General features: G+C 50.2%; 11 protein-coding genes across 11 annotated transcripts; 7 read left to right on the forward strand and 4 right to left on the reverse strand.

Moving 5' to 3' along the window:
• Window positions 1-947: 947 nt before the first annotated feature.
• On the forward strand, window positions 948-2,479 carry LTR84_011128 (uncharacterized protein; the record flags this gene model as incomplete). Its single annotated transcript, XM_064854661.1, has 3 exons — window positions 948-1,266; window positions 1,349-2,181; window positions 2,252-2,479. 3 exons carry the CDS (start codon window positions 948-950, stop codon window positions 2,477-2,479), a joined length of 1,380 nt encoding a protein of 459 aa, XP_064709387.1.
• Window positions 2,480-6,157: 3,678 nt separating this feature from the next.
• Window positions 6,158-6,873, reverse strand: LTR84_011129 (uncharacterized protein; the record flags this gene model as incomplete). Its single annotated transcript, XM_064854662.1, has 2 exons — window positions 6,158-6,564; window positions 6,615-6,873. 2 exons carry the CDS (start codon window positions 6,871-6,873, stop codon window positions 6,158-6,160), a joined length of 666 nt encoding a protein of 221 aa, XP_064709388.1.
• Window positions 6,874-7,683: 810 nt separating this feature from the next.
• SSP1 (protein kinase ssp1) lies at window positions 7,684-8,334 on the reverse strand (the record flags this gene model as incomplete). The annotated part of the gene is made up of 3 exons (XM_064854663.1): window positions 7,684-7,693; window positions 7,754-8,271; window positions 8,332-8,334. 3 exons carry the CDS (start codon window positions 8,332-8,334, stop codon window positions 7,684-7,686), a joined length of 531 nt encoding a protein of 176 aa, XP_064709389.1.
• A 906-nt stretch (window positions 8,335-9,240) lies between these two features.
• On the forward strand, window positions 9,241-9,746 carry LTR84_011131 (uncharacterized protein; the record flags this gene model as incomplete). The annotated part of the gene is made up of 2 exons (XM_064854664.1): window positions 9,241-9,496; window positions 9,625-9,746. 2 exons carry the CDS (start codon window positions 9,241-9,243, stop codon window positions 9,744-9,746), a joined length of 378 nt encoding a protein of 125 aa, XP_064709390.1.
• A 310-nt stretch (window positions 9,747-10,056) lies between these two features.
• Window positions 10,057-10,573, reverse strand: LTR84_011132 (uncharacterized protein; the record flags this gene model as incomplete). The annotated part of the gene is made up of 3 exons (XM_064854665.1): window positions 10,057-10,358; window positions 10,418-10,505; window positions 10,559-10,573. 3 exons carry the CDS (start codon window positions 10,571-10,573, stop codon window positions 10,057-10,059), a joined length of 405 nt encoding a protein of 134 aa, XP_064709391.1.
• An 845-nt stretch (window positions 10,574-11,418) lies between these two features.
• LTR84_011133 (uncharacterized protein) lies at window positions 11,419-13,816 on the forward strand (the record flags this gene model as incomplete). The annotated part of the gene is made up of 2 exons (XM_064854666.1): window positions 11,419-11,523; window positions 11,582-13,816. The coding sequence occupies 2 exons, from the start codon at window positions 11,419-11,421 to the stop codon at window positions 13,814-13,816; spliced, it is 2,340 nt and encodes a 779-aa protein (XP_064709392.1).
• Window positions 13,817-14,837: 1,021 nt separating this feature from the next.
• On the forward strand, window positions 14,838-15,942 carry LTR84_011134 (uncharacterized protein; the record flags this gene model as incomplete). The annotated part of the gene is made up of 3 exons (XM_064854667.1): window positions 14,838-15,067; window positions 15,350-15,470; window positions 15,607-15,942. The coding sequence occupies 3 exons, from the start codon at window positions 14,838-14,840 to the stop codon at window positions 15,940-15,942; spliced, it is 687 nt and encodes a 228-aa protein (XP_064709393.1).
• A 545-nt stretch (window positions 15,943-16,487) lies between these two features.
• Window positions 16,488-17,567, forward strand: LTR84_011135 (uncharacterized protein; the record flags this gene model as incomplete). Its single annotated transcript, XM_064854668.1, has 1 exon — window positions 16,488-17,567. The coding sequence occupies one exon, from the start codon at window positions 16,488-16,490 to the stop codon at window positions 17,565-17,567; it is 1,080 nt and encodes a 359-aa protein (XP_064709394.1).
• Window positions 17,568-17,684: 117 nt separating this feature from the next.
• LTR84_011136 (uncharacterized protein) lies at window positions 17,685-19,073 on the reverse strand (the record flags this gene model as incomplete). Its single annotated transcript, XM_064854669.1, has 1 exon — window positions 17,685-19,073. The coding sequence occupies one exon, from the start codon at window positions 19,071-19,073 to the stop codon at window positions 17,685-17,687; it is 1,389 nt and encodes a 462-aa protein (XP_064709395.1).
• A 692-nt stretch (window positions 19,074-19,765) lies between these two features.
• Window positions 19,766-21,970, forward strand: LTR84_011137 (uncharacterized protein; the record flags this gene model as incomplete). Its single annotated transcript, XM_064854670.1, has 1 exon — window positions 19,766-21,970. One exon carries the CDS (start codon window positions 19,766-19,768, stop codon window positions 21,968-21,970), a length of 2,205 nt encoding a protein of 734 aa, XP_064709396.1.
• Window positions 21,971-22,646: 676 nt separating this feature from the next.
• On the forward strand, window positions 22,647-24,075 carry LTR84_011138 (uncharacterized protein; the record flags this gene model as incomplete). Its single annotated transcript, XM_064854671.1, has 2 exons — window positions 22,647-22,794; window positions 22,859-24,075. The coding sequence occupies 2 exons, from the start codon at window positions 22,647-22,649 to the stop codon at window positions 24,073-24,075; spliced, it is 1,365 nt and encodes a 454-aa protein (XP_064709397.1).
• Window positions 24,076-24,909: the final 834 nt, after the last annotated feature.

The following is a 24,909-nucleotide window of genomic DNA, read 5'->3' on the forward strand; positions in this document are numbered from 1 at the left end:
GGTGTGCGGATCGGTTAGCGTGCCGGCGGCGAGTCTGTGTAAACCAAGCAGGTATTTAGCAGCAGTGAGAAGATTCAGGAACGTTTAGATATATTTGCTCTGACCACAGCTCTAGAATCCTTGCTTTTATATACATGAAGGAGCTAATAGATGTGGACCTTTAATGATACCTACCTGACACTGGTACAAGCCCCTGGATACTGCAGTATTCCATGCTAGGCGACCTGAGGATCAACGATAGCACAGGCTTGAGCGAAATCTTGCTTACGATCACTCACGACTCTACGCACAAAACATGTCTCCTCTTGATGCCCTATGTCTGGAACATACGCCAACGCAGATCCGCTCATCTCTTAGTGGTTCGAAAGCCGGAAACACTGCTAGCGTTCGGGATTCGAGCCACTGAGAGTCATTTCCGTTGCCGCTTCCGAATTGCGTACCCGTAGGCGCCGAGATCAGGCCCAGGATTTAGTTTAACTAGTGCATTTGTTCCCAGCACTGGTTGTCTTCTTTTGCTTTGAGGGCTTCGTCCGGTCTATGGAGTACGTGTGGTGTGGACTCTCATTCTTCAGAAGAGCTTACAAATTACTGCCAACATCCACTAATTCCCTTCACTGATACGAAGACGCAGTCCTTACTGGGACTAAACGATGAGGAATCCAACGGCATGTATGCATTGCCGACGAGCCAAACGCCGGTGTATCCGCCACAAGGCGAGTGAAGCATGTACATCGTGCCAGGTGAGACGGTTGGTCTGCGAAGGAAAGCCACAGGGTCGGCATAAGGGCCAACGACATCTTGTTCCGCGCTCGTTCCATGGTTATGCTGTGGAAATGACGGTCCTGGAAGCCCCACTAGGGCATTATGATTTTCAGCGTCCATGTCAGGCCCCGAGTACTCCGGAGGAGACGACGATATCACGTCCAAGACCAGATTTATCCCGGGGAATGGAAATCGAGCTGGTGGAGCACTATCTCGACAAATTCGACGGTCGTCCGCACAGCATTTTCCATCCAGCCACCCTCCGCGCGCAGGTGCGTGACGGTGCCCTCAAACAAACTGTGCTGTACGCCATCTGCGCCATTGGATGCAAGTTCTCGGCGAATCCTGAGACCCGTGCTCAAGGGTTTTACTTGCTGGCGGAATCGAAGCGACTACTCCAGGCGGATCTCTCGAATATATGTCTCGAGAACATTCAAGCGTGCATTTTGATCGCGCTTTTGAGTGTTGGCCATGGCGAAAGTGGTTCAGAGGCTTTGTTCTTTCGTACGTACCGGGATCCCTCGTTATATCGAAACCCCACGAAGATGAAGTCTATCTTCAACCAGTTGCTGACAGCTCGTGCCAGGTATCGCCACCGCCATGGCTGAGATCCTGGGTTTGAATAATTCTGATTCGGAAACCGAAGTCTCCCTCATCGATAGAGAGATAAGACGACGCATTTGGTGGTCCCTGTATATGACTGATTTGTGGTGCATGTGTGGTCAAGGATTATACAGCCAACTGAAGCATGTTGAGTCGACAATCGACCCGCCCATGAACGACAGTATTTTCATGGCGCTACGCCCCGAGCAAAGTTCCACCACCAACACCAACACCAACACCACCCCGCAAGGCCATGGCATATGGTCGTGTCTTGTGACTCTTGTGCCGCTGTTCGAGCCTATTCACAAGATCAATTGTGTCGTTGCAAATGGTGAACCTCACAACCCCGAGCTGGACCAACGAGTCGAGCAACTTGCCTGGACACTGGAGGATTGGAAGAACAGGTTGCCTGCCGATGCACAGATGAGCGAGGAAACCCTTCGCCAGCAGCAGAAAGCAGGCCTAGGTGGGTTGCTGATTTCCCTACACTTGGCTTATCATCATTACTCCATCTTGCTTTATTTCCGGTTCCTCGATGGTCAACGACCAATAGCCTCAATCCATCAGACATACATCACACGATGCAAGTTCCATGCTTCCTCCTTCAGCTCTCTATTGCTCTTGTCTCGGCAACTGAAAGGGTGTGATGTTGTATATCCCAACGTTGGCCATATGGCGACGGTCTCTTCTTCTGTCTTGGTCCATACCTTACTGTTTGGTGGCGTGGATGAACTTGAGAAAGTCAGTCAAGAACTTAACACAAACTTTGAAGCCCTGATAGAACTCAAGCAATTTTGGCCATCGATTTCTGCTATGGTAAGTGCCTTGTACCGGAATGTCGAACTCTTGACTTTCTCGAGGATCCAATCGCTGACGATCTACATAGATTGAACGTCTGATCATGTTTCAAGACATGTGTCTTTTGTCAACAGAGCCTGCCCCACATAAACTAGACGGGTGGATGCTGAGGTTCTTGACCGAACACAGTCTGAACTTCGATACCAAGAGTATGGGAGCAAGTTCGTTAGGGTTGAATGCGGAGGTGGCAAAGATGTCATCAAGAGCAAAAGAACTCGCGCAACAGGGACGGTATCTGAATCTACGCTCTGCGTGAGGTTCTCGGAGGGTTGAGTTGAGGAACCCACAGGGCAGCGCGAGCTGTGGCATGATTTGCCTTGTGTTGAACTACTGTTATTGGGTTCAGGGACCCTTATCCCATCCGAACCAGTAGTGGAAGAGATAATAGAAGGTGATCATACCTTGAATCGTTGACAACAAATATTTCAGACTCCCACACTGTTCCGACCACTCACTTACAGTCGACCAGTAGTAGGAGAACGGGGCGTTTGGTATATGTCTCCAAGGTTTGTCGATGATACTGTGGGCACGAATAGTCTCACAAGTTCTTCGGACAATATACCCACAGAATTGGGACGTGGCTTCCTCTGAAGGCCGTGAGTCAGTGTTTCTGTGGGGTTTCCGACGCAAATAAGTTGGCATGTCTTGGACTACCATCCGACAGCCGCGAAACACAGCTGATGCCAGGCAGAAAGGATGAATGGCATTTCCTCTTGTAGCATGAGGTGTACACAGATAAGCTTGAGGACATGATTTCTGTACCCGGCCCGGTGCGTTGAAATATCAATGCTCAATCCCGGTTCGGACTACAAACCCAGAGCATCCGAGTCAAGAATACAGTATCTGGACTCGTGTTCATAAACAACCGGCATTTCCAGATCTCACATGGTTTGCCTCGCGTACCTGGTTCTCTGATAAGCAAAGGACAAATCTCTCGCTTGCGGATTACCACAAATGGGTTCAAGTCTGGTCAATAGGCTGGCGAGGTGAACACACTTCCGGCGAAGATCGAATCTTGTCAATTTATGAGCTTGATTGGAGCAGGCCAAGGCTTTGGTGTTACGAACACAGTTATTGTTGGAGGTACAGCCTTGTATCACCAAGAACAGACTTAGTAACGGGTCAGGTGAGAGCCGAGCTTTCCATGTACAGCCGCTGGGCTCCGAGAGGCTGTCACTGCAGCGAGGCATACATCTATCACGCGATTCATACGAAGCTGGGAATAAGTGGAAGAATGTTATGTACCTGCATTGTCCCATCAGAAGCTGTCGGAGAGGTCCTTCGATGGTTCGCGGCGGCAGGAGACGCAAGGTACAACCTGAAGGCGAGGTTTGTGGTGTCACTCCCTTCCAGGAAGGGTCTAATAGCGTCTGCTGCAGCTGCATAGGAACTGGTTGACACTTGAGGAGAGGAGCATTTTCGGCTCCGGGATTATTGCTGTACGACTTTCTCTCGGATGAACTGGTGTTTGCGAACATTCCATGTCATCTTCAGGAGTAAGAACGGTATTCCGTGTGACCAATATGCAAGGCAACCCGCATGTCGTGCGATGTAGCTCGGCTTACCATTCTTGGGCAAACATTTTCGCAGTCTCTACTTGCGAAAGTATCCTAATATCGCACCAATGTATGGTATTTTTGCAAGTACGGACGAAACGGCCAATATTAGTCCGGTTATCAGAGGAATCTGTACAAGTCTCTGAGGGGGCATCTGTGATTTGGAGGGGACCACAAAGTACCCTCTGCTCTCAGCACGGGCCTTCTCCTGATACAGAAATCTGAACCCGATCAGTATGAATTTCCCACTGACTGGCAGCCTCAAATAATCATTAGAGTAGTAGAGGCAGGCATCAACCGAGGCGCCCAGCACGGACTCGTGTCATTCGAGTTCAATTCGCACAATAGTCAACCGCCAGGTAGGTCGTTCGTTCAGGCTTTTGTCATCACATTATACTTGAACAAGTCTCTTGTGGACGGACTGGAACATGCAGAGGTCTGATATTGTAAAAGAGCTAGAGAACCGAGTGTCCACTGCTGCCCAACTTCAAGGCTTCAGAACATGTGCATGATAGGGAGAACTCATTTTATAATTTGGTTCAGGACAATGATCGGACTTCCTGGTAAGTCCCGAGGATGAACCGCAACGCCAGACACTCACATGTGGCACGGGAGACGTTTTTGGTTCGATTAGTATTTCATCGGTGCCCAACTGATGTGTAAATAGGCGGAATGGAAGGAGCACTGGGTGAATATGTTTCGGCAAAAGACAAATTGTAAGACTCTATTGCAAGATCCAACAGAGCTCTCGGCGCAGAGTATGACTGAGGATTGAAAGTGGCCATTCGAATCCGGTCTTAAGTGCCTGACGAGCATTAGCACGTCTGAGCACGTCTACCCTCGCAAACTAAGGGGAACAGCAAGTCTTCCTGCGAAATAATGCAGAGATGGACCAAATCCAATAGCAAATGAGTGAGCAACAAGGCTGTGAAGAGCTCTGTATTTCAAGGATGAGGGGAGCCTGTGAATGTTATTTGTGTCCAAGCACGAATAGCTACATTCAGTAATGGCGGCCGCCCAACGGTGAAATAGGCGATTCGCGAAGACATATGCATGCTTAGTTAGATCAGAACGGTGCTTTGTTCGCCAACGCCAACCATGCCCAGGGTTGTTGTTTTCTTGGAGTCTGCCACACAATGTCTGGTTTGGCTCTTGAAGATGATTGACTCACTCAACTCAAGTGAAGCACGATTCGAGGGCATCTTGACTGCTGCTGATATCATCCGGTCTGGATTTTGAGGTCAAAGACGATACGCAAGAGTCATACTCGGAAAATCCACTAGTAGATTAGGACTTTGGGGAAGTGTTGTGCTCGGATCCTTGGGAAAATTGTGCCTGGGCTCTGAGGGAGTGGAAGTCCACAACACCGCAAGTCGGCAAGGAACAAGATTAGCTAGATAATTGATGCTTATCACGCTGCTCGGTTTCTAGGCGTCTGCCGCGGGAATTTTGTCTAGCGAGCAGTTGGCTAACTCGTGTGCCAGACCCTGTGGTATGGGACGAATCAAAGATACAGAAGCATGCACCCTCCGGTGCAGACCGGGATGTGCTGTATTCGTGGCAACAAAGGAGTAGATGCTGAGGGAAGAACATCTGCCGAATTTGGCCTGATACCACTCGCAAAGTGCAGCAATAGTGAATCATTCTCAGGCTGGGGAGAAAATCCCGGGCATTTGAAAGCTGCCAGTCTGAAAAGCTCTAGTTCAAGGGGAGTGTGTACATTGGGGAGGATGGTTTCATCCGGAAAGCACGTCAAAACAAACTTGAACGCGCCTGCCGGATAGTCCCGACACGGATCAATTGTGAAGCCGGGGAAGAGAGGTCGATCTCAGCTTCTGGAGCCAAACAAATGGGCACGTGTAAGCTCGACACGTGGATACCCAACCTGAAACGTTCTCTCTTTAGGTATCTATCGAAGCCATATATTCACTTAGGCGAAGGAGCTGGGGAAAAACCACCATCTTCGGCACTAAGATCTTGTGAAGCCGGTGGATTGTGGAAGGCTACTCAGGGGAGGGTCTTGGAAGTTGCATCTCGAGGTCTACGATCGACCCGTGAGCTCCCATCAGAGTATGTGCTATATGACAGTACTCTCCTAATTTAACGCCTAGCAGAGATGTAGAAAATAGTCTTTAGCTATGAAGGGTGCTAGCTGAGCTCTCATTATTCCCGCGAAGGCTTCGATGTAGTGTCTATTGGATGCTTCATCGTAAGTAGTCATTGTTGCACAGCATCACACGTGCTATTTTTGCTTGCCCCGCCATGCCCGTTTATCATTTCTCATCAAGTCATGAGCGTTACACAAAAGTCGTTGGCCTGAAACAAGATTGAGAACAAATGCCACGTCTCGGCTTACGACACGTCAGACCACATATACATCACAGAGCTTCCAACGCTTTGGAGACCTCGAGACCGAAGCCTGCTGTGGCGACCGGCTCTCGACCGGTGCTAACCGGCCGTTGATCCGTTGAATATCTCAGGTCTGATTCCGAGGCTTCGGATGATGGTGTGGAGGATTGAGATTCGTATTCTAGAATGGTCGAATCGAAATCAGGTAGCTCGGTTTGCCTAGCTTCGTAACACCAGAAGCTCACAGCGGCTTGTAGTTGAGAAAACCATTCAATGACTTTCATCTCCTTGCCTCGGAATGTCAGCATCAGATCGTTGTACTGCCTTAACCCCGCGCGAGAAGCTTTGTGCTTCCAATCAGGCAGAGCGTCCTCTAGGAGGTAACGTCGTTCAGCAGCGAGATGGTTCACGTAGTTGAAAAAAGCGCCTTCTGAGTCTTCCACGTATTAGTCTTTGCATGAACACCTGTTCGTTGGGCATACGTACAGCTTCTGACGGCAGTGCCATCTCCAATCGGTAGATAAACAAGCCGATCAAACCTCTGATCAAGGAGCTCCTGTAGTCTCTCGTACGAAGCATAGACCACTGAAGTAGATTCTTGTAACGTCCAGAGTGCGTCTTGTACAGATGGTGGGAGTTGTGACAGCATTGAATCTGGGAGTGCAGCAACATGTGAAACATCTGTCGGGTCATGTGAATGAGCAGGCTCGAGAAACAGATCATCTGGCGGATTGTAACCCTTCATGGTGTTAATGTTGTAAGAATGCTGTAGTGAAACAAGAAGTGGAACAGTTGTGTAGACCAGGGAATGGAGTTGCGTTTCTAGGGAAACATACAGCAGCCTGGCAAAAACAACCAAGAGGTGTGGAAGGACTGGAGCATTATATACATCAAACAGACGAGAAGATCAGGGAGGGAGGAGTGGTTCGGGCATTCAAGGCAATGTGCAGAATGAGGTTACCTGTTTTGTTGCGGGCCAATCCGACCGCCAAAGACCTGTATTGGCCGGACGAAGGAAGCGGTTTTGTGACGTAGTGGTACACAACACTGAGATCTGAGATTGTGATTGCAATGGCTATCTCAGTCTTGGTCTCGTTTGTGGAAACCATTCAATCCCTTGAGGAGAATATCTTTCTCTCCATTTGATATGGAGCACACGGGAAAAAGCCGTTGGAGATTGTGGAGGAAAGACTTTTGCCTACCAGCAGCGGAAAGCCATGTTCCAGCATTTGACATGGGCATTTTCACTACTTGGGCTCGTAGTATGACGCCTGTCTATTCACTTCACCATTTTGAACCCAATATGCGGCCGCACCAATGGTATAACCAGGTTCACCTTGACTGAGTGTCAGTCCGCGGGAGTCCATGGAAACCGGTGGCAAAAAAAAGGCGGCGGAAGAGAGCCAACTGAAGAACGGTACTTGTATTGTCTTCCAGAGTTGTCGTCACCCGGAAGTTCATCCCGGCCAAGCCAACCCCCAACAACAGTCGACCATGATAAAGAGTAACTCGACCCTGAATGTCGATCCTTCGATCCTTGATCCTCATCGGTGTTTTACTGCAGTCTGTGGATGACAATCAGCAATGAAGGTCAGAGCAAAGCCGCCGGCACCAGTGGGACATACCGTTGAATAAGATGGACGCCCGAAGCCGTTTCCACGATTGTGCTCATCTCACCTGGTTGTAGAGCAAAGGCAGCATCTTCAAATTCCTTCTGCATCTGGCCTTTGCCGAAGAAACCGAGGTCGCCTCTCCTACGGGCGCTACTGTCATCAGATTCAGAAATGGCAAGATCCTCCAAAGTGGTGGAGCCGGAACGAATTTGAGCCTCATAGCCTTTGAGCAACGCGATTGCATCTTCCTTGGAACGAGTGATGTTTGTCTCTCTCCAGCTTGAGGGTCTTCGGCTGTCACGATGCTTGACAAGTAAGTGAGCAGCCCGAATCTTGCCCTCGGACGCCGGGCCATCGATACGGGTGGCAGTCGAGCTGTGGTGCTGGGCCATGTAGACCTTCAACTTGTCTGTATCTGCCTCCTCCGGAGGTTCCCATCTCGACTCGTGGGTCTTTTGGTTGAAGTAGTAGGGCAGGTTCTTGGAATTGGAATGACGGATCTCCCAGTCCGGAGGAAGGCCGCTGTCTGCCTACATTTGAGTCAGCGCTGAAAATGTTGAAGATCCAAAAGATGTAGAAGAGAAGCGTACCATGATGGGAGCTGGGGGAGGAATCAAGGTTAATGGATCAATACGATGGAGAGCTTCTGGGAAATGTTGTACAGAAGTGTTGAGGAACAGTCAATCAAGTGATTCAGCTTGCAGTATGTCAGCTTGCAGTATGTTGATGGGCGTAGTTTGTTGTTTGTAGGGAGCGAGTCCTCTCTGTTGTGAAGTATGGCGGGGTAGTTCGTTGCTAAGATTAGGTGGTGGAGGAAAGGGTCAAAGGAAGAGGGGGGAGCCTGGGAGCCTGAACGAAACTGATTTGGTGTACTCAGGTGGTTGCTGAAGACGGTGACTAATGGAATAGTCAACAATAATCAAAACAAGTGACCTTGTTGAGCAGACCTGGGTTGCAAAGATGTGACTTGGTCACGAGTCACCATAATCAAGTCTGTTTGTAGCACCAGTCACTATGACCAGGTGCTTGATCTGTGTCAGGCTGGAGTGAAGGCCGTGGACTGTGCCTGTCAGTAAAGATTCAACCACCCGGGCCCCTGGAGCGTTAGGAGATTGCCAGTGGGAGTGGCTTGTTAGTTGGTGTTATGCGGGGAACTCCAATAATAATAATGACCAGAGAGTAGTGCCGTCAGGCACAGCCAGGCTGACCATCAAGTTCAAGTTCAAGTTGGTGGTGACAAACCTGCACGTCGAGTCTGCAGCCTGCTTCAGTGAAGGAAGGTCCTCTCACAAAAGTCCCGACTGCGGGCGGTGCCACGACTGCCCTCACAAATACCTTTCTTTTCAATATTTATCCATCGAATATTTCCCACAACACTCTCGAACCTTGACCACCTTTATATGTTCTGCATGTCTGGGAGATTAAATCAACGATCTACAACAACAGTTCGTCGACATAACCAATCCTGACCATCTCTTACAATACCATCACTCGCTACAATGTCGAACCCTCAATCACCCTCGCCCAGCGAAGGCGAGAGCAAGCGAGGCGAAGTCAGTTATCGCTTCTGTCAAGAATGTTCCAATCTACTGTATCCCAAAGAAGATCGAGCCACATCCACCCTCCTCTACATCTGCAAAGCCTGCCACGCGACCACCACCCATGATTCCGCATGTACATTCCGTCAACAACTCGGTGCCAATGTACAAGAGACGGCCGGAGTGACCACCGATGTTGCCAATGATCCAACTGTGGGTTCAGATTTCTTTGAGCTCTCTCTCTGCACTCTCTGTGGTGATCAGATCAGATGCGCCGAGTGCGATCAATGATTCACCCGGCCCAGGCCCTGACCCAGTCACAATCATCCTTGCTCATAACTCTAGCTGATGAGATGCTTCCCAAACTAGTTGCCTCGGACTCAAAAGACCTGCCCTCGGTGCAACGAAAGAGACGCGGTATACTTTCAATCACAGCAGCGGGCAGCAGAAACCGGAATGGTGAGTAATTTACCGTCATTCCTCTTGCCACCCACCTTTTGACTCACACCTGGGCAGAAACTTTACTACGTGTGCACGGCCTGCAATCATGTCTACACTGTCGTTTGAGCGTTCGGGGTTGGTGGCTTCTTATGATTGTTTTGTCTCTTTTGTGGCATTGCTCGGCGTCCATCCATCTCTCAAGAGGAGAGAAATGGGTTCATAAACGGACACTGATACCCCAGGGAAGGATTTCAACAACGGAGTCTTGAATGTTCTTTTTCTTCATCTATTTTACAAGTGTTGATAGCAATGAGATGATTTGGATGCCCACCATCATCAAATGTGCATAGGCGCCAGCGATAATATCTTGGACCACTTCTTATCTCGTAGTTCTGCGCCGACAACGCTGGATAGTCTTGTCCCGATGGGATCGCCGTTCTTCTGGATGAGCACGCATGCATTGTCGCCGAATTTGACCAGCGTTCCGTCTTTTCTCTGTTCCTCTTTTCGAGCTCTGACTACCACGGCATGTCGGATATCGCCTCGTCGGACTTTGTTGGAAATTCCCAAGCTGGTTCCTCCCGGATTGTCGGGCCCAAAACTCCTTTGCTTTTGGACCACCACGATGATTCTATCGCCTGATGATCTTTTGTTAGGTAAAGGGTGATCGACTTGGTCTGAGAGGAGCGCATCGTACCGATTTTGGCTGGCTGGACCTTTTTCCGCATGACGGCGACACATTCGACTATGGCAGCACCCGAGTTGTCGATGCAGTTCAGCATCGTCTGGGAAGAAGAGGTCAGATACCAGTATCGTGGCAGTTTCAGTATCCTCGTACCTTTAGTTGTATCATCGTGGCAGCATAATGTGGCTATCACCCAACGACGTTTACTGAATTACTAGTAGATGGTCGTCAAAAGAGTAGCACCACGAAATGAATCTCGGCCAAGCAAAAGAAGTTTGAAGTGGAGTCCGCATGGGCAGCCGCAACTTTGAACCAGGATTATGATTTGGTGCGAGTTCTGATCTTGGTGGAACCAACCTCGGGTCTCCGTCCAAATCCCTTGTGGCTCTGGCTTTAATTGATTGATGCCCCCGGCCCCTTGGACACTTCTGGTTCGGGTGCCCATCTATCCCCTAAAGCGGATGGTTAGGCATGGCATGTTGTGCATTGGCCTCCCACCTCCTCGGCCTCGCTTGGTCTCTGCGCGTCTTTTTGGGTCGCTGCTACTCGTCCAAGGCCAGTGTCACTCTGTTAGTCGTCAATTAGCAGCCATTCCAGCCCGCGTTTCTTGAACTTCTTCCCCCTCGCGCTGCACATCCATCCCATTTCATTCACCTGCACTTTCACTCATACCAGTAATCGGTGATTCTAGAGCTGAACCATTACCCTCCTTATCCCTCCTCTCACTCGCTAAGACGTTCAGCTGCAAACAGTATTGTACTGCATGGTCTGACTTTACGCGATCGCAATGTCGCATTTCATTCCCTTTCACTAGACCATTGTTCCTCTCAGGCTGGCCTGACTCAAGACCATTCTCCATTGTCTGCTACACAATCTCGTCAGCCCCTTCCATTCATTACTGAACGCTCCACCGCCCTCTCACATCCCCGGGGCTCTATCCAGCTTGTTCATTACCCGACTGTTGCACTTGAATACACGCGCTTGAATTGATTGAGTTGCCTTGAGACTTCACCATGAGTCGCAAGTGGAAAAATCGGGACAATGAGAGGACTCAGAGACTCTCTCTGGCTGAACTGGCGGCTCACGATGATGTCTGCTCAGACGCTTTAGTGGACAATGTCAGTTCTCACTATTCAAACTCACCCAAGATCTACAGCAATACTCATGTTCTCCTAGGCCTACTACAAATCTCGCATACGGAAGAACCGGACAAAACATATTCCCATCCGTGGAATCAAAGAGGACGAAGTCCCTCAAATCCTGCTACAGAAAGTGATTGTCGACAAGGACCTAGTGGCAGCAGAGAAGGCACTCCTCGCTCTCCCAGGACTTAAGAGGTACAAGAAGAGTCTTCGTTCCAAAATCGAACAAGAGCGTTTTCTCTGTCATATTCGCAAGTACATCTCAATGTACAGCACGGACTGTGCTTGGGAAGTATCCACCACCAATCGATACACCATTGTCACCTACGAAGCTGCCGTCACAGCTCGACGACGTATCAAGCAAGGAGACAAAGTCAAGTATCTCATTGGTACCCTAGTCCCTTTGACTGCCGAGGAGTCAGCCGACCTGGATATGACCAACCGCAATTTCAGTATTGTCGTTTCTAGCCGCAAAAAGAATTCGTCGATATTTCTGGGCCCTGCTCGCTTTGCCAACCATGACTGCGATGCCAATGGTCGTTTGGTCACAACCGGCCCAGATGGCATGGAAGTGGTAGCAATGAAAAATATCGAAGTCGGCGATGAGATCACGGTTTCCTATGGCGACGATTACTTTGGCCCGAACAACATTGATTGTCTCTGTCATACTTGCGAAGTCTTGGAACGAAATGGATGGACCTCCAAAGGTGCTCTACTTGAAGATCGAAGCCAGCATTCGACTCCTGCACCTTCCAGGTTGTCAAGTGTCCAAGCTCGTAATCTAAAACGCAAATTCGATTCGGACACGTCACCAGTCGGTTCGTCTTCTACTCCTCCTTCAAAGGCAATCAAAATCACACAGTCTCCATCGAAGTTGCAACAGTCCTGGACGCCACCCACTGCTCCCGAATCGGAGCTTCCTGACGAAGGTTCCACAAGTGAGGCAACGGAGCAAAGTGACACGGCTCCAATTTCTGTATCTCATCAGGTTCCTGTGCTGTCTCCGCCGCACAGCCCGCGGCGATCGATTGAGCGAAACCCTCGCATAAACAGCCCACCACCCGCTTCTGGCGGTCTAATAGATGATGCTGTCCCATTACAAACTCGTGAACCAGGGTCAACGAACAGAGCCAAATCGAGAGATGGACATCGCGAAAGCAAGATGGCTGCTAGGCTGCTTGGGAAGGTATCATCCCGACTACCATTCTCACCCGCGCCAACGTCTCCTTCCAGCCACGGGTCTGCCACTGAGACTCTTCTTGTAACTCAATTGCCACCCGAGCCGCAAGCCACAGATGCGTCAGTCACGATCAAAGTGGAGACGGTTGAGATAACAAAGGTTGAAGCTGACAATGATACTATTATTGTCACTTCCTCACGTCAAAGTTCGGATCAATTGACGGACAGTCCTTCTAATCACATGGAACTAGGACAGTCTACCGATACCGCACCAGAAGTCGAAGGTCCAGCAGTTCAACCACCCATTCCCCACGTGATTTCGACTTTGACTACCACAACTATCACCAAGGATGTTCAGGTTCCAGAAATTCCGGCAGCTGTTTCAGAGGTCCATGTGCTTCCTTCGATTGAACAACCAAGTACAACTGTGACCCGAGCGACATTGACTGTTCACCCAGTTACTGGCACTATTCGCATTGCAGGTGATTACATTTTGACGCGGAAACTCCTGGCACAACCTCATGATCGATGGGTTCAGTGTCACAACTCGAAATGCTACGGCTTTTTTATCCAGCCCAATGGATACCAGACACGACGAGAGTGCTCTCGATGCGAAAGGCACAGCATGCTCTATGGGTTTGAGTGGCCCAAAACGGATCCAGACCTTCGGAAACTACTTGAGAGAAAGAGCCAGGGTAAAAAGCGAGACAACTCTGGTGCAGCTCCAGTTGAGTACAGTGCGTATCGTCGCAAGGGACGCTGCGGTAAGGGCACATGGGTCGAAGGCGGTGGCGATGAGGAGGAACGTGTTATGGACCACCGAACCATTCATCGATTCGTCCTCCCCGAGGAAGAACGCGACCTTACGCGAAATGGACTATTGAAAGAGGCCGAGATGGCTCGAGAAGCAGGAGATGTGGCACTTGCGATGCTAGAGGCCAAGTTTCGTGCTGGATCAAGAGGTCTAGGGACGGAAAGCGCGGCGAGAGATGGAAGTGAGAGTGGACCAGGCTCTGCCACACCTGACGACAGGCGGAGAAGCAATCGGTTCGTCACGCGCCCTGTCGGTGTTTACACGGACAAATACTAGCATTTTTGTCGTGCAATGGGGTGTTAGAAGGTGATTGCTGTGATGTGGATATGTGAGTTGTGATGAAGATGATAATGCGGTTGATTTCCACGAGTCGAGTGAGTGGTTAAGCATCTCATACGGCGTACGGAATAAGGATACGGACTGTTGGCTTCGGACCGATTTTACGGACTGGGCTATGATATCAGCATGGTCACCAGAATACGGAATGCATCAGCGAGCGCAGTGACGGAGTCTTCTATCATAATCGGACTCTTTGCGTTACAACAACCCGTATGTATATATGACTACATGGAATCTCTGTTCCTTGCTTCAGTTAGTACTGAACTAGTATCAGGATTATTGATTGATCGAGATTATACGCTGGTGCTAGAATTCGATGTCCCATATTTCATCCCCACAGTCACTGTCTATCAGGGATCCTCGGGAAGTGCTTGTAAATATATTCTCTATAGTCGTTGATCTCAGCGTGACGGGAAACTCACTCGTGAATCATCATCATGCAATGCAAGAGAGAAACAATAATCCAACCGGACCACGACTGCCAATTCACTGGTCTCCTGTTATTCCAAATCCTCAATCCGAGATCGCACTTCAAGCTTCGAAGTCATATTCCAGCAAGGTTTCTGTTTATCCACTGATGTGCTCTCGGAGTCTGGCCTCGTGTGGGGAGAGGGGACAAACCCTTCGTCCGAGAACGGCATCAGCATGCGTATCCCGCGGCGTGAGATACTCGCGTCTCGGAATGGCACCCGATCGATCTACCCCGGGTCAATCCTAACCGTTGATCGAATTCCACATATCACATCTGAGCAGACGGCAAGACTTGAGGATTTTTCATCATCAATTTGAACTCCTGTTCTGCTACGGTACTTTTCTCCCATCATTGGCATCTCACTGCTTTCTAGGTCTTAGACACTAACATCATTGTCAGCCTTCAACTTTCCCCCCCCCCGCAAAATCTCACTTTGTTCCTCAATCGCAATATTACCGAGTCACAAACAATATTGACCTCCAAACAATGGCACCCACACCCGACATCACACTCTACTTTCTCGGGGCCAGCCGTGCCATCCGCATCGCATGGCTTCTCGAGGAACTCTCGCTACCTTACAATCTCGAGGTGTCACCACGAGCGTCAAACGGCCTCGCATCCCCAGAGTTCAAGGCCAAGATCCCGACCTTGCTGGGCAAGAGTCCCGCCGTCAAGGATGGGGACATAGTCGTCCAGGAGAGTAGTGCTATTGCTGAGTAGGTTCCCTTTCCCCATTCGGTTCTCTTGGCCGGAGAGATCGAGAGTGATTCGAGCGAGATTTGTTGGTGGGGACCATGATATGATAATTCAAACGGGAGCACAGCACACCAGAAACACGACGCAAGGGCAACGGTGTGACGACACTGCTTGTCTCTCTGTCGATGTCGATGATACATAAACTGACAATGCGTGGTATACAACGGGATGGTGTTTGTGTTCAGGATGTGGATGACTTTTCACTGGGACAATGTGACTAACCTGATCTCATATCCATCTAGGTATCTCTGCGAGACATACGATACCCAAGGAAGAGTTCTGCCACGTGAGCCAAAAGCCAGAGCCAAAGTTAGAGAGTTCATGGCTGCTGCGGAAGGCACCTTTATGTTACATGCTCTTCCGGTAAGTGACACTCCAAATAGGCTTTGTCAGTGTTGCTCCCGGAGAAGACATTCCACAAAAGCACGAACAGAGCCCATCTCGCCTACCACTTACAAACCTTTCGCATGAGACACTAATCCGCTATTCGTCGACTCAGATCCTATACGCACGCTGGCGCCTCCCCAAGCCTGCGGCGGAATACCTCCCAGAAATGGAAAAAGGCCTGTCCGCAAACGTGCACAACGACCTCAACTGGCTGGAGGCCGAGCTGTCCGACGGCAAAGAAGGAGGAGGCGGTGAGACCAACAAGTTCCTCGTGGGGAACACCCTCTCGGCCGCGGACATCCTCATGGGGTTTAGCATTGAATTCATCTTCACCAGGAAACTGGGCACGGATGGTGGGAATTGGCCGAGGGTCCAGAGGTGGTTGGATGGGATCAGAGAGTCGGAATCCTATAAGAGAGCTGTCGAGAAAACTGGCTATTCCTTGTGAAAGAGGAATGGTTTGGGATTTTGGGCAGTGTCAGTTAGGCATTTGCTGTTGATTGATTTGGGTGGCTCGTGTGTCGATGAACATCCCAAAGCACGTAATTGCCATGTACAAGTGTTCTTGTTTCGACTCTCGAACTTATATACTAGGCAACATAGCTCCTGACTCCTATATTGCTGCGACACGGAGTACTACAGATGTAAATTTGATGAGATGAATGAAGCTGGACGTAGCGATTTGATGACCTTCAAGTTCGGAACTACTCGATGCTGTTGGGGAGAACGAGCTAGTCTATTTATGGTAGGTTATCCGAAGTTCTATCTTCCGCACTGGATTCCACCTTCGATATCAACTGCACTGGAAACTTGAAAGAGGTAGAAAGAATTCCAACGCACGCAGTCTTCCCGCGTTTCCGTCATGGAAACCTTCGACCGTCCCTCACATCCAGCACATGAACCGGACTGACCAAGAGCACGGGCTCCAGCTTTTCAAGATATCCCCCGGATGAGTCAGCAGCCACCAATCCCTCCCAATAAACCCCCGCCACGATGCAAGGCTTCAACATGGGACGGTACGTCCCACCGGACCTCGAAGGAACAGTATCCTTCAACGCGGCATCAGGCAAGGGCCACGCACTCGGCAACCGGGCACGAAAACTCAAGACCGAGGGAATCCTGACCGTGCGCTTCGAGTGCCCGTTCGCAATCTGGTGCACCACGTGCTCCCCAGAACAGATCATCGGCCAAGGCGTGCGGTTCAACGCGGAGAAGAAGAAAGTGGGCAATTACTTCAGCACGCCGATCTGGAGCTTCCGCTTCAAACACACCGTCTGCGGCGGGTGGTTGGAGGTCCGGACCGATCCCAAGAATGCGGAATATTTGGTCGTCGAGGGTGGGAGGCGCCGCGACACCGGTGTGGACAAGTTGCTTGATGGGGAAGTGCGGATCGGTGTGTCGGAGGCGGATAAAGACAGATTAGAGAAGGACGGCGGGTTCGGCGTGCTGGAGAAGAAAGTCGAGGATAAATCCGTCTTCAATGCCCAGAAGGCGCGCCTTGAGGATCTTTCAAAGATCAGTGACCGCCAGTGGGCCGATCCCTACGAGATGAGTAAGAAGCTCCGTGCCGAGTTCAGGGTCGGGCGCAGGAAACGCCACGCTGATGAGATGTCCGGTGACGCGCTCAAGGAGAAGTTCGGCATTGGGGAGGAGTTGCTCATGCTGCCGGAACGGTCCGAGGATGTTGACCGTGTCAAGTATATTGATTTCGGGGCGCGTGCTGAGAGTTCAGGGTCGGTCTCGGGGTCGTCTTCAAAACCGCTCTTTCAGACCATGCAGGAGAAATTGCCTTCGAGGGTTAAAGCCAGGTCATTCACTGACTCTTCAACTGCTACGGCTGTGGCTCAGTCGAAAAGGGCCGTGCTGCAGAACGAGCTCAGGACAAACACGCGAATGGCTACGGATCCGTTTCTACGAGACACCGACCCCTGGCAGCCCAGGGTCAAGCGGAAACGGGATCCTGCAGACGAGCAGGAACAGACCGGGCTACAAGCACAAGCACCAAAACGAGATAAGATTGCAGCGGGAGAAAGCATGGCGTTGGTTGGTTATGACTCGGATTCTTCATCATGATACCCCCCCAGGACTCTCTAGTCCTCAAATGTAGTCCTTTGGCCCTCGGTTTTAATCATACATCTGGGCACTCTGTCGCCTCATCAAGATCTATTTATTTTCATTTCCACGTCGTTGTCATTTCTTGGTCTCATCACTTCTTGAACCCTCGTCCTGTTTCCGCACGCTTTCGTTGAGAGGCGGCATAGGTCGTCCTGGAAGTCCTGTAGGCCTGCCCACAGCTCTGCCAGCGGGTGGTGCTGGGGTCCTGCTCGCCCACGGTGCTTGAGTCACACCGTTCACAAATCCCACCGGCGCTTGAGAGGTCGTCTTAGCCCACGGGGCCGCAGTAGTGGCACCTGCTCCGATTCCTCCAGTTGGAGGAGGTGGGACTCCTCCCGGCCTGCCAGCACTCGGCGCGTGAGTGTCAGCAGGATTCCGCAACGGCTGGCTCGAAGCATGTGTTGACGGAGGTGGGGGTTTGGCGTGCGGATCCTTCTCCCACTTGAACAACGAGCCGAAGGGGAAGTGCTGCACGACGGGGAATTTCGACAGCACTTCTGCATTGTACATCTTGAGCATCCCCTTGTTGATCTTGCCCCAGCCATCTTTGATGCCGGAGATGTCGAAGAGTATCGGGCTGTGTTCCCAGAAAGGGCCGCGCTTGACGTCGTAGATGAATGCGATGGCCGAGAAATACATGTTCTTGTCCTTTTCTTTGTCGACTAGGTTGGCTTTGGCGACGGAAGACGCTTGAGGTGTGTCGGGCAGCGATCCTTCTATAGGTGTCGGATCTGTCTCTGCTGTGATGGCAGGGGAGAATTGAGCCGAGCCGAAAACATAGGGTAGGAAGGAGTTGTCGTCTAGACCCCACACTCCATGTGATCCTGCGGGTTCCAGGGTGTAGAGTTTGATGAGTTTGCGGATGAGTGAGAGGTACAGTTCGAACACGCCCAGCACGATGCCTCGTTCCTCCACGCCTGCATCGGCTGGTGGGAAGAAATTGACCTTCCACAGACAGGCTAGAAATGCAAGGAAACTCAATTCATGTCCCGTCCCATAGTCCAGTCGCTGTGCGCTGCCGAAGCTGCCCATCAGGTAGGCTCCCAATTCTTCGAAGGCTGGTTCGAGTTCTTCCGGTAGATATTCGCCGAGAATATCCTGGAGTTGCGCTTCAACTGATTGATACCACTTTCGAAAACTCACATTCCCGAACCGACGGGGTCCAGTATCTGGAGGGATCTCATCGACAAGGTCTATCAGTTTCGTCAGGAGAGCCCGTAAAGACTGGACTGCAAATGAGAATGTGACATCTGGGGATTCCAGGGGATATGTGGTGATTTTGGTTGATCCGTCAACATCTCTCTTGCGAGGGAGAACGGCGTGATTGAGTTGTAGAATGAATACGATGATGTCTCGATAGGCGAACGATGTCAAGAAGAATGTTACATCTGGTCCATCGTGGATCCGCTTGGTGGGTTTCTCGAATTTGTGATCTTCAAAGTTGTCCAGCTTTGCTAGCGTCATGGTGTCAGCCATAAGGCACAAGAAGAGCACCCACTATTCAATCTGGCGATATGGATCAGGAACTACTTCCGCTTCACAAGTGTAACTGAAACTTTAGATGTAATGATATGGACGAACAGTCTGGCTTGGCTGGTGTTAGCAGTGATGAGTGAGCCCCCGAAAATGATACTTAGAGTACGGAGAATCATGACTCCATATTGCGACGCGCTCCTCGTCGCGTGATCCTCTCAAGCTGAGGCACCCAGAGTAAACACCACGAGGTATTCAAGTTGTGTCCATTACAGTCTAACAGGGAGGGTTTCTCACTTTTAGGTGGGATTCTATCTGATACCGCATTCGTGATGCATCATGTGCTCTTCATGGGCCTGAAAGATACGCTAACCAGGCCGAGGTTGCACCTGCGTGTAAATTGCAGAGAACAAAGAGAATAAAGTGCCTTTGCAACAACTTTGACCAGAGGCCCTCACTGCCACACGACTTCTTCCCTTTTTAACAGTCGCTGATAGTCTACAAACCTCGAATGAGCCCTGCGACTCTCTCAATTCGAATTTCTACCAACATTAACGAACCTGAACCCAAACTCAATTGATCCACATCGAGTTGCACCGGCGAGAACAAGAGAGCGCTAGAAACAAGACGAGGCAATTGACTTGCATCCTCGTCTTCCTCATAGCGACCACTCCTCCTCGATCATGCCTGTCTCCACACGACGGTCGCTGGCAGCGCAAGCTGATGAAGTTGACCAGTCGGCCGCGGGGCAACCAGATGTCACTACAATCATGAATGATTTAGCGGGCAATATTTCCCAAACGCCTGCACGCAAACATCCCCGGCCTTCTGGTGACTTGGAACAATCGCGCAGCTCTCCTAAAAAGATGCTTACCGTTGATCTTCGCCATCCTAGAAGCGCTAACAGCACTCCAGGTGTACCTTCTCCTCGACGAACCTCAGGCAAACTGAAAACACGAGCCTCGTTGCCTGCGCCAACGCCGGCCCGTAGCCGCATGAACTGGCAGCCAGACGACGATGATATAGAGCAAGGTGTTGAGGTGCCCATAGAATTGCCCAAGAAGTCGATACTTTTGGGGAAGCGCAAACCTCCTGACAAGTCTCCATTCAAGGGGAAGGGAACATTGCAGACCAAGAGCTCGGCGCGGGTGAACCTCGACGACTCCCCACCGAAATCCAGTCGACAACAAAACCTGGATAAGATTTCCAAATCTCTGTTGAAACACACGCGGCCGAACAAGAAGACGGTACAATTGAAGAGAGTCAAGAATGCAACGAGACAGTTAGCATTGACACCTCGACGATCGGGTAGACCTACCATAGCAGCTGGCGATCCCTTTCAAGATGCGCAACAAGACGATGACCCTATAACGCCTGGACTGGGAAATCAGCCTCCGGAGCGGCAGTCTCAGAAAGAGTTCTCGCCCTTAAAAGCAGATCGCAGAGCAAAGCGCAAAGTTGTCTTCAGAGAAGAGCAACAAGCACCACCTTCTGGGCAAGGCGACAATCAAGAATCGAGCGACGAGCCGTCGAATTCTCTTCCAAGGATTGAGAACACCAAGATTCCCAAATTGATTCCTACTCAGGTGGAAGAACTAGACGGTAACGAAGACGACGCAGACGAGATCGTTGCAGAAGCCGACGATGGCCAGCATGAAGATCCTCAAGAACAGGAGGAGCAATATGCCGATATTTCACTTCCACCGCCGCCGCCACCTCCCCGCCCAGATACTGAAGCCCAGCAACGAGCTAGAGAAGTTGCGGAAGCCGAGCAAAAAGAGAAAGAAGAACGTGCAAGACAGAAAGCGCTTCGGGGCATACAAAAGGCGCTCGAGTTCAGTGAGCTAACAGAGCCATGGGTCGAGGTTCTCGTTGGTGTTGCAAACGTTGAGGATGGTCGATCTACCTCTCAGGAAGAATCAGCAAGGGGAAAGGGCGTACGCCGCAAGATTGATAAAATCCATCAAGATTACCGTGAACTCAGGAGAGGCAATACTCTGTCGAGCTTGGGCTTTGATCAAAGGACTGCAGAAAATATGAAAGTCCTGAAGAAACGTTGTGCCGATATCAATGAACTCAGATCACAAGACCATCTTCAGGACCGTGAAAGACTACGGACAGTTCGCGATGTGTACCAGACTCTGATTCCAAGTGCGGTCCGGCTGGCTAAGGAGGTCCTCAGAGCCCGCTTTGTTGACAATGTCCTCGGTTTTGAGGCTCATAAAGAACTTCTACGATTTTTAAAGATTGCAAGTGCTTTGATTGAAACAGCACGGCAGTGGAGCCCCAGACCCGCATTGGATAATGGAATCAAATCCATTGTTGAAGGTATTGACACGAATCTTAATAGCATCATCTCCAAATACGAGGATGTTGTTCTGGCCGGAAGAGCCGCGGCACATAGAGAGAAGTTAGCCTTACGACAGAAGGCAGACGAGGAACGGTTGCTAGCCGCGAAGCAAGAAAGGGATGCTGAGCTCAAGGCCATACGGAGAGAGCAGCGAGCGCAATACTACGAGAAAGCATCTCGGCGCCAGCAGCGGCCGACAAGCGAGTATGTCCTTCGTGTTGACGACACTACCGTGCGTCCGTCTTGGCCGAGGGACAGGAGACAGGCTACTCCCACAGAAGAGATTCCGCCTCCTGCTCAGACCAGATGGACAGATGAACAGACAATAGTTTTACTTGAGGCACTTCAAAAGTTCAGGGATGCCAGCCGGTTTGAAGATATTTTTGAGCATCATGGTGGACCGCAGGGCAAGTTGCGAAACTTCGATATGGATCAACTGATGGCTCAAGCGAGATATATAAAACGAAGCATGAGCGATCATTTGGCAAAACAAAGCCCATCGGATCCTCAATGGTCATGGTTGATCAGCTGTCCTTGACCTTTGGCCTCGGATTTGTGACGGCCTTCGAACCATGCTACATGTTTCACCCCAATTAATCTGGTGAAGGGTCAAAAGAGCTGGTGCTGTAATGGTGGACTGCAAATTTCCATTTTAGCGTGCTTCACGATACCCCCATTGATGTACTTTCATGAGACATTTTACGATATGCAGCAATTCAAAAACATTTACACAGGCAAACCTTGTCACCGGCGGCAGTGTTTAATAGTTTGATGCCTGCTTTTGCTGGTAACAATCGCCCTTCCATGTGAGTCAGAGGGCGTGAAGCTGTGCGCCAACCTGCGACATGCCCAACCGTGTCCTAAGATCATAACACATCATTGGATGCTAAGATATAGTTAAGAGACGGCGGTGAATAGGGATACATTGCTTTTGCGGGATTATCTGGGATCATCGCATGCATTGGTATCCCGGATTGGAGAAGCAGGTAGCCGCCACAACCGATGGTGATACCTCATAGTAGCGAAATCGGAATGGATCGTCAAGTGTCTCCAACGTGGGGTGTAACCGTGATGAACTTATTAAGAGTCACCAATGATCCTAAGCCAGAATATTTATTCTCACGCCCTCTAGCAACCGAGAAGGCAATATGTCACGCGAGCAACCAACAACTATGCAAAGTCATCGTGCATCCACTGGACCATCTTCCACAAACATGGCAGCATCCAGAGATGATGATGGGCTTGAACTCAGCACCTTTGGTGAAGACTTGTCCTCTCACCATGATGCAGGTCAACAGGAACTGGCAAGGAAGAAAGCACGCGTCCTCGTGGCTTCATCGCTCCTGCAGCTACCAATTTGGGGTACGCTCCTTCCATTGTGCTTTGTACTCCCCTCACGTCACTTCCACTGACTACGCGTGTGTAGGTTTTGCTATGAGCTATGGTGTTTTCCAGGAATATTATACCAGCGAAAAATTCCTGAAGGGTGCTCAATCTTCTACTGGTGTCATCGGAACAACTTCAAACGGAGTCGTCTACTTGTCCATGCCCATTCTTTTCGCTCTCTTCAGTCAACAATGGGCACGCTTTCGACGCACTGTTGCCCTTTGTGGGGTGGCACTGAGCTGTATCAGCTTTGTTCTAGCTGCTTTCAGCACCCATGTTTGGCAGGTCATTTTCACACAGGGTGTTCTTGCCGCACTCGGCAGCGCTCTGATCTACAGTCCAACGACTCTGTCGCTGGGCGAAAGCTACAACAACAGCAATCGGTCAGTAGCCTATGGCGTTGTCTTCTCCTGCAAGAACATTGTGGGCTCTGCATGTCCTTTCTTTCTACAATTTCTGCTGAACAGACATGGGTTCCGCAACACAATGCTCATATGGGCAGCCGTCATCACAGTAAGCAGTGCCGCGGCTGTGTTCCTGATTCCCAACCATGTCTCCACTGCATCGAGGGAGGTCATTCGACCGAGACATACGCCGTGGAAATTCCTCAACCACGAGACATTCTATATCTACAGTATCGCTACGCTGATTCAGAGCTCTGGGTACGGTATTCCACAGACATATCTTAACTCATATGGTCAGGAAGCTGGATTGCTCTCCCAGACGTCTGCTACTTTGCTCTTGACACTGTTCAACGCCCCTGGCATCATCTCCAGTACCTTCTTCGGTTACTTGAGCGACAACAAGAGACTTCCTTTCTCTGCTCCAGCCGTGACATGGATGTCAGGAATCTGCTCTGCACTTTCGGCCTTCTTACTATGGGGTGTGGGACCTCGCCAGAGCATGGTCACTTTGACCCTCTTCTCCATTACCTTTGGTTTCTTCTCCGGCGGCTACAGTGCTACCTGGGGTGGGATTATCAAGCAATTGGAACGCGAGGCTGCAGAGAGAAACGAAGCCATTGATACTGGTGTCGTGCTTGGCCTGTTCAATGGTGCAAGAGGCATCGGCTACGTTGGTGGTGGTCTCGCTGGTGTACAACTCCTCAAAGCTGGAACAGCAAGCATGTTGGGTAACTCTGGATATGCCACTGCCTACCGCGGACTCATTATCTTCACAGGAATAACATCTGTATTCGGAGGCTGGAGTCTCATATGGCGGTGCAAGAATCTATTGCCTTTAAAGGCCTTTCGATGATTGCTACAAGGCCACAAACTCCTCAAGGCTTGTCCCTGAGGCCATACGCGCTTGCGGGCGTGTTTCGAACAGTCCATCACTATGCACCTCAAATACTCTATAGTATCGATGAAATCCTCTCTGATCGTCTTTTTTGCGAGACCAAGGAGCAGTTCAATACCGATGTATATAAAATTACAAATCTATGGTTGATGTGTGGGTGACGGCAACCGTTGTCTTCACAGAGTCAACATGCATTGACCACTGGGCTGCAAGATTACTACAAAATATCTTCGCGGCGACCGCCGTTGACACTTATGTTGCAGCTTGCGCTCTTTATGTCACATGTTGATCTTAATGCCGAGCGCCCACTGGCAGTGTTCAGGCAATGTGATCTTTCCGAACAACTGATATGTGACTGCCTCCTAGTATCTTGCACGACGCGATATCTCTCTTTGGAAAACAACCTGATACTCTTCGAATACCAATTCGGACGCTCTCACTGGTTGTCTGTTACCTATTATTCTTCCAAGATCCCTCATGGCCGTTGAAGAAGATCAAATTCGACGGAAGCATTCCAGACACTCCCAACCGTTCCCAACTGGAGCTTGACAACACTTCTGACCACAGAACGAGTGGAAAGACTAAGTCTCCAGCCTTACCTTCGTCCCTTCCACTGAACAATCTTTTCAGCAATCAAGTCGTTTGAGATGTCTTCTTCTCATGACGCTCTACGTCAGATATTGCAAGCAGCTGGGGTCAATTAGTCTGAGGATACTTTGCCTCAGAAGCTGGTCATAGCCCAAGAAAGAATTCAACAATTGCTCAAAGAACAAGAAGTCTAGCGTTGTCCCG

The sequence above is a fragment of the Exophiala bonariae genome, assembly GCF_035927105.1.
Source record: "Exophiala bonariae strain CCFEE 5792 chromosome Unknown scaffold_5, whole genome shotgun sequence".
NCBI classification, from domain to species: domain Eukaryota; kingdom Fungi; phylum Ascomycota; class Eurotiomycetes; order Chaetothyriales; family Herpotrichiellaceae; genus Exophiala; species Exophiala bonariae.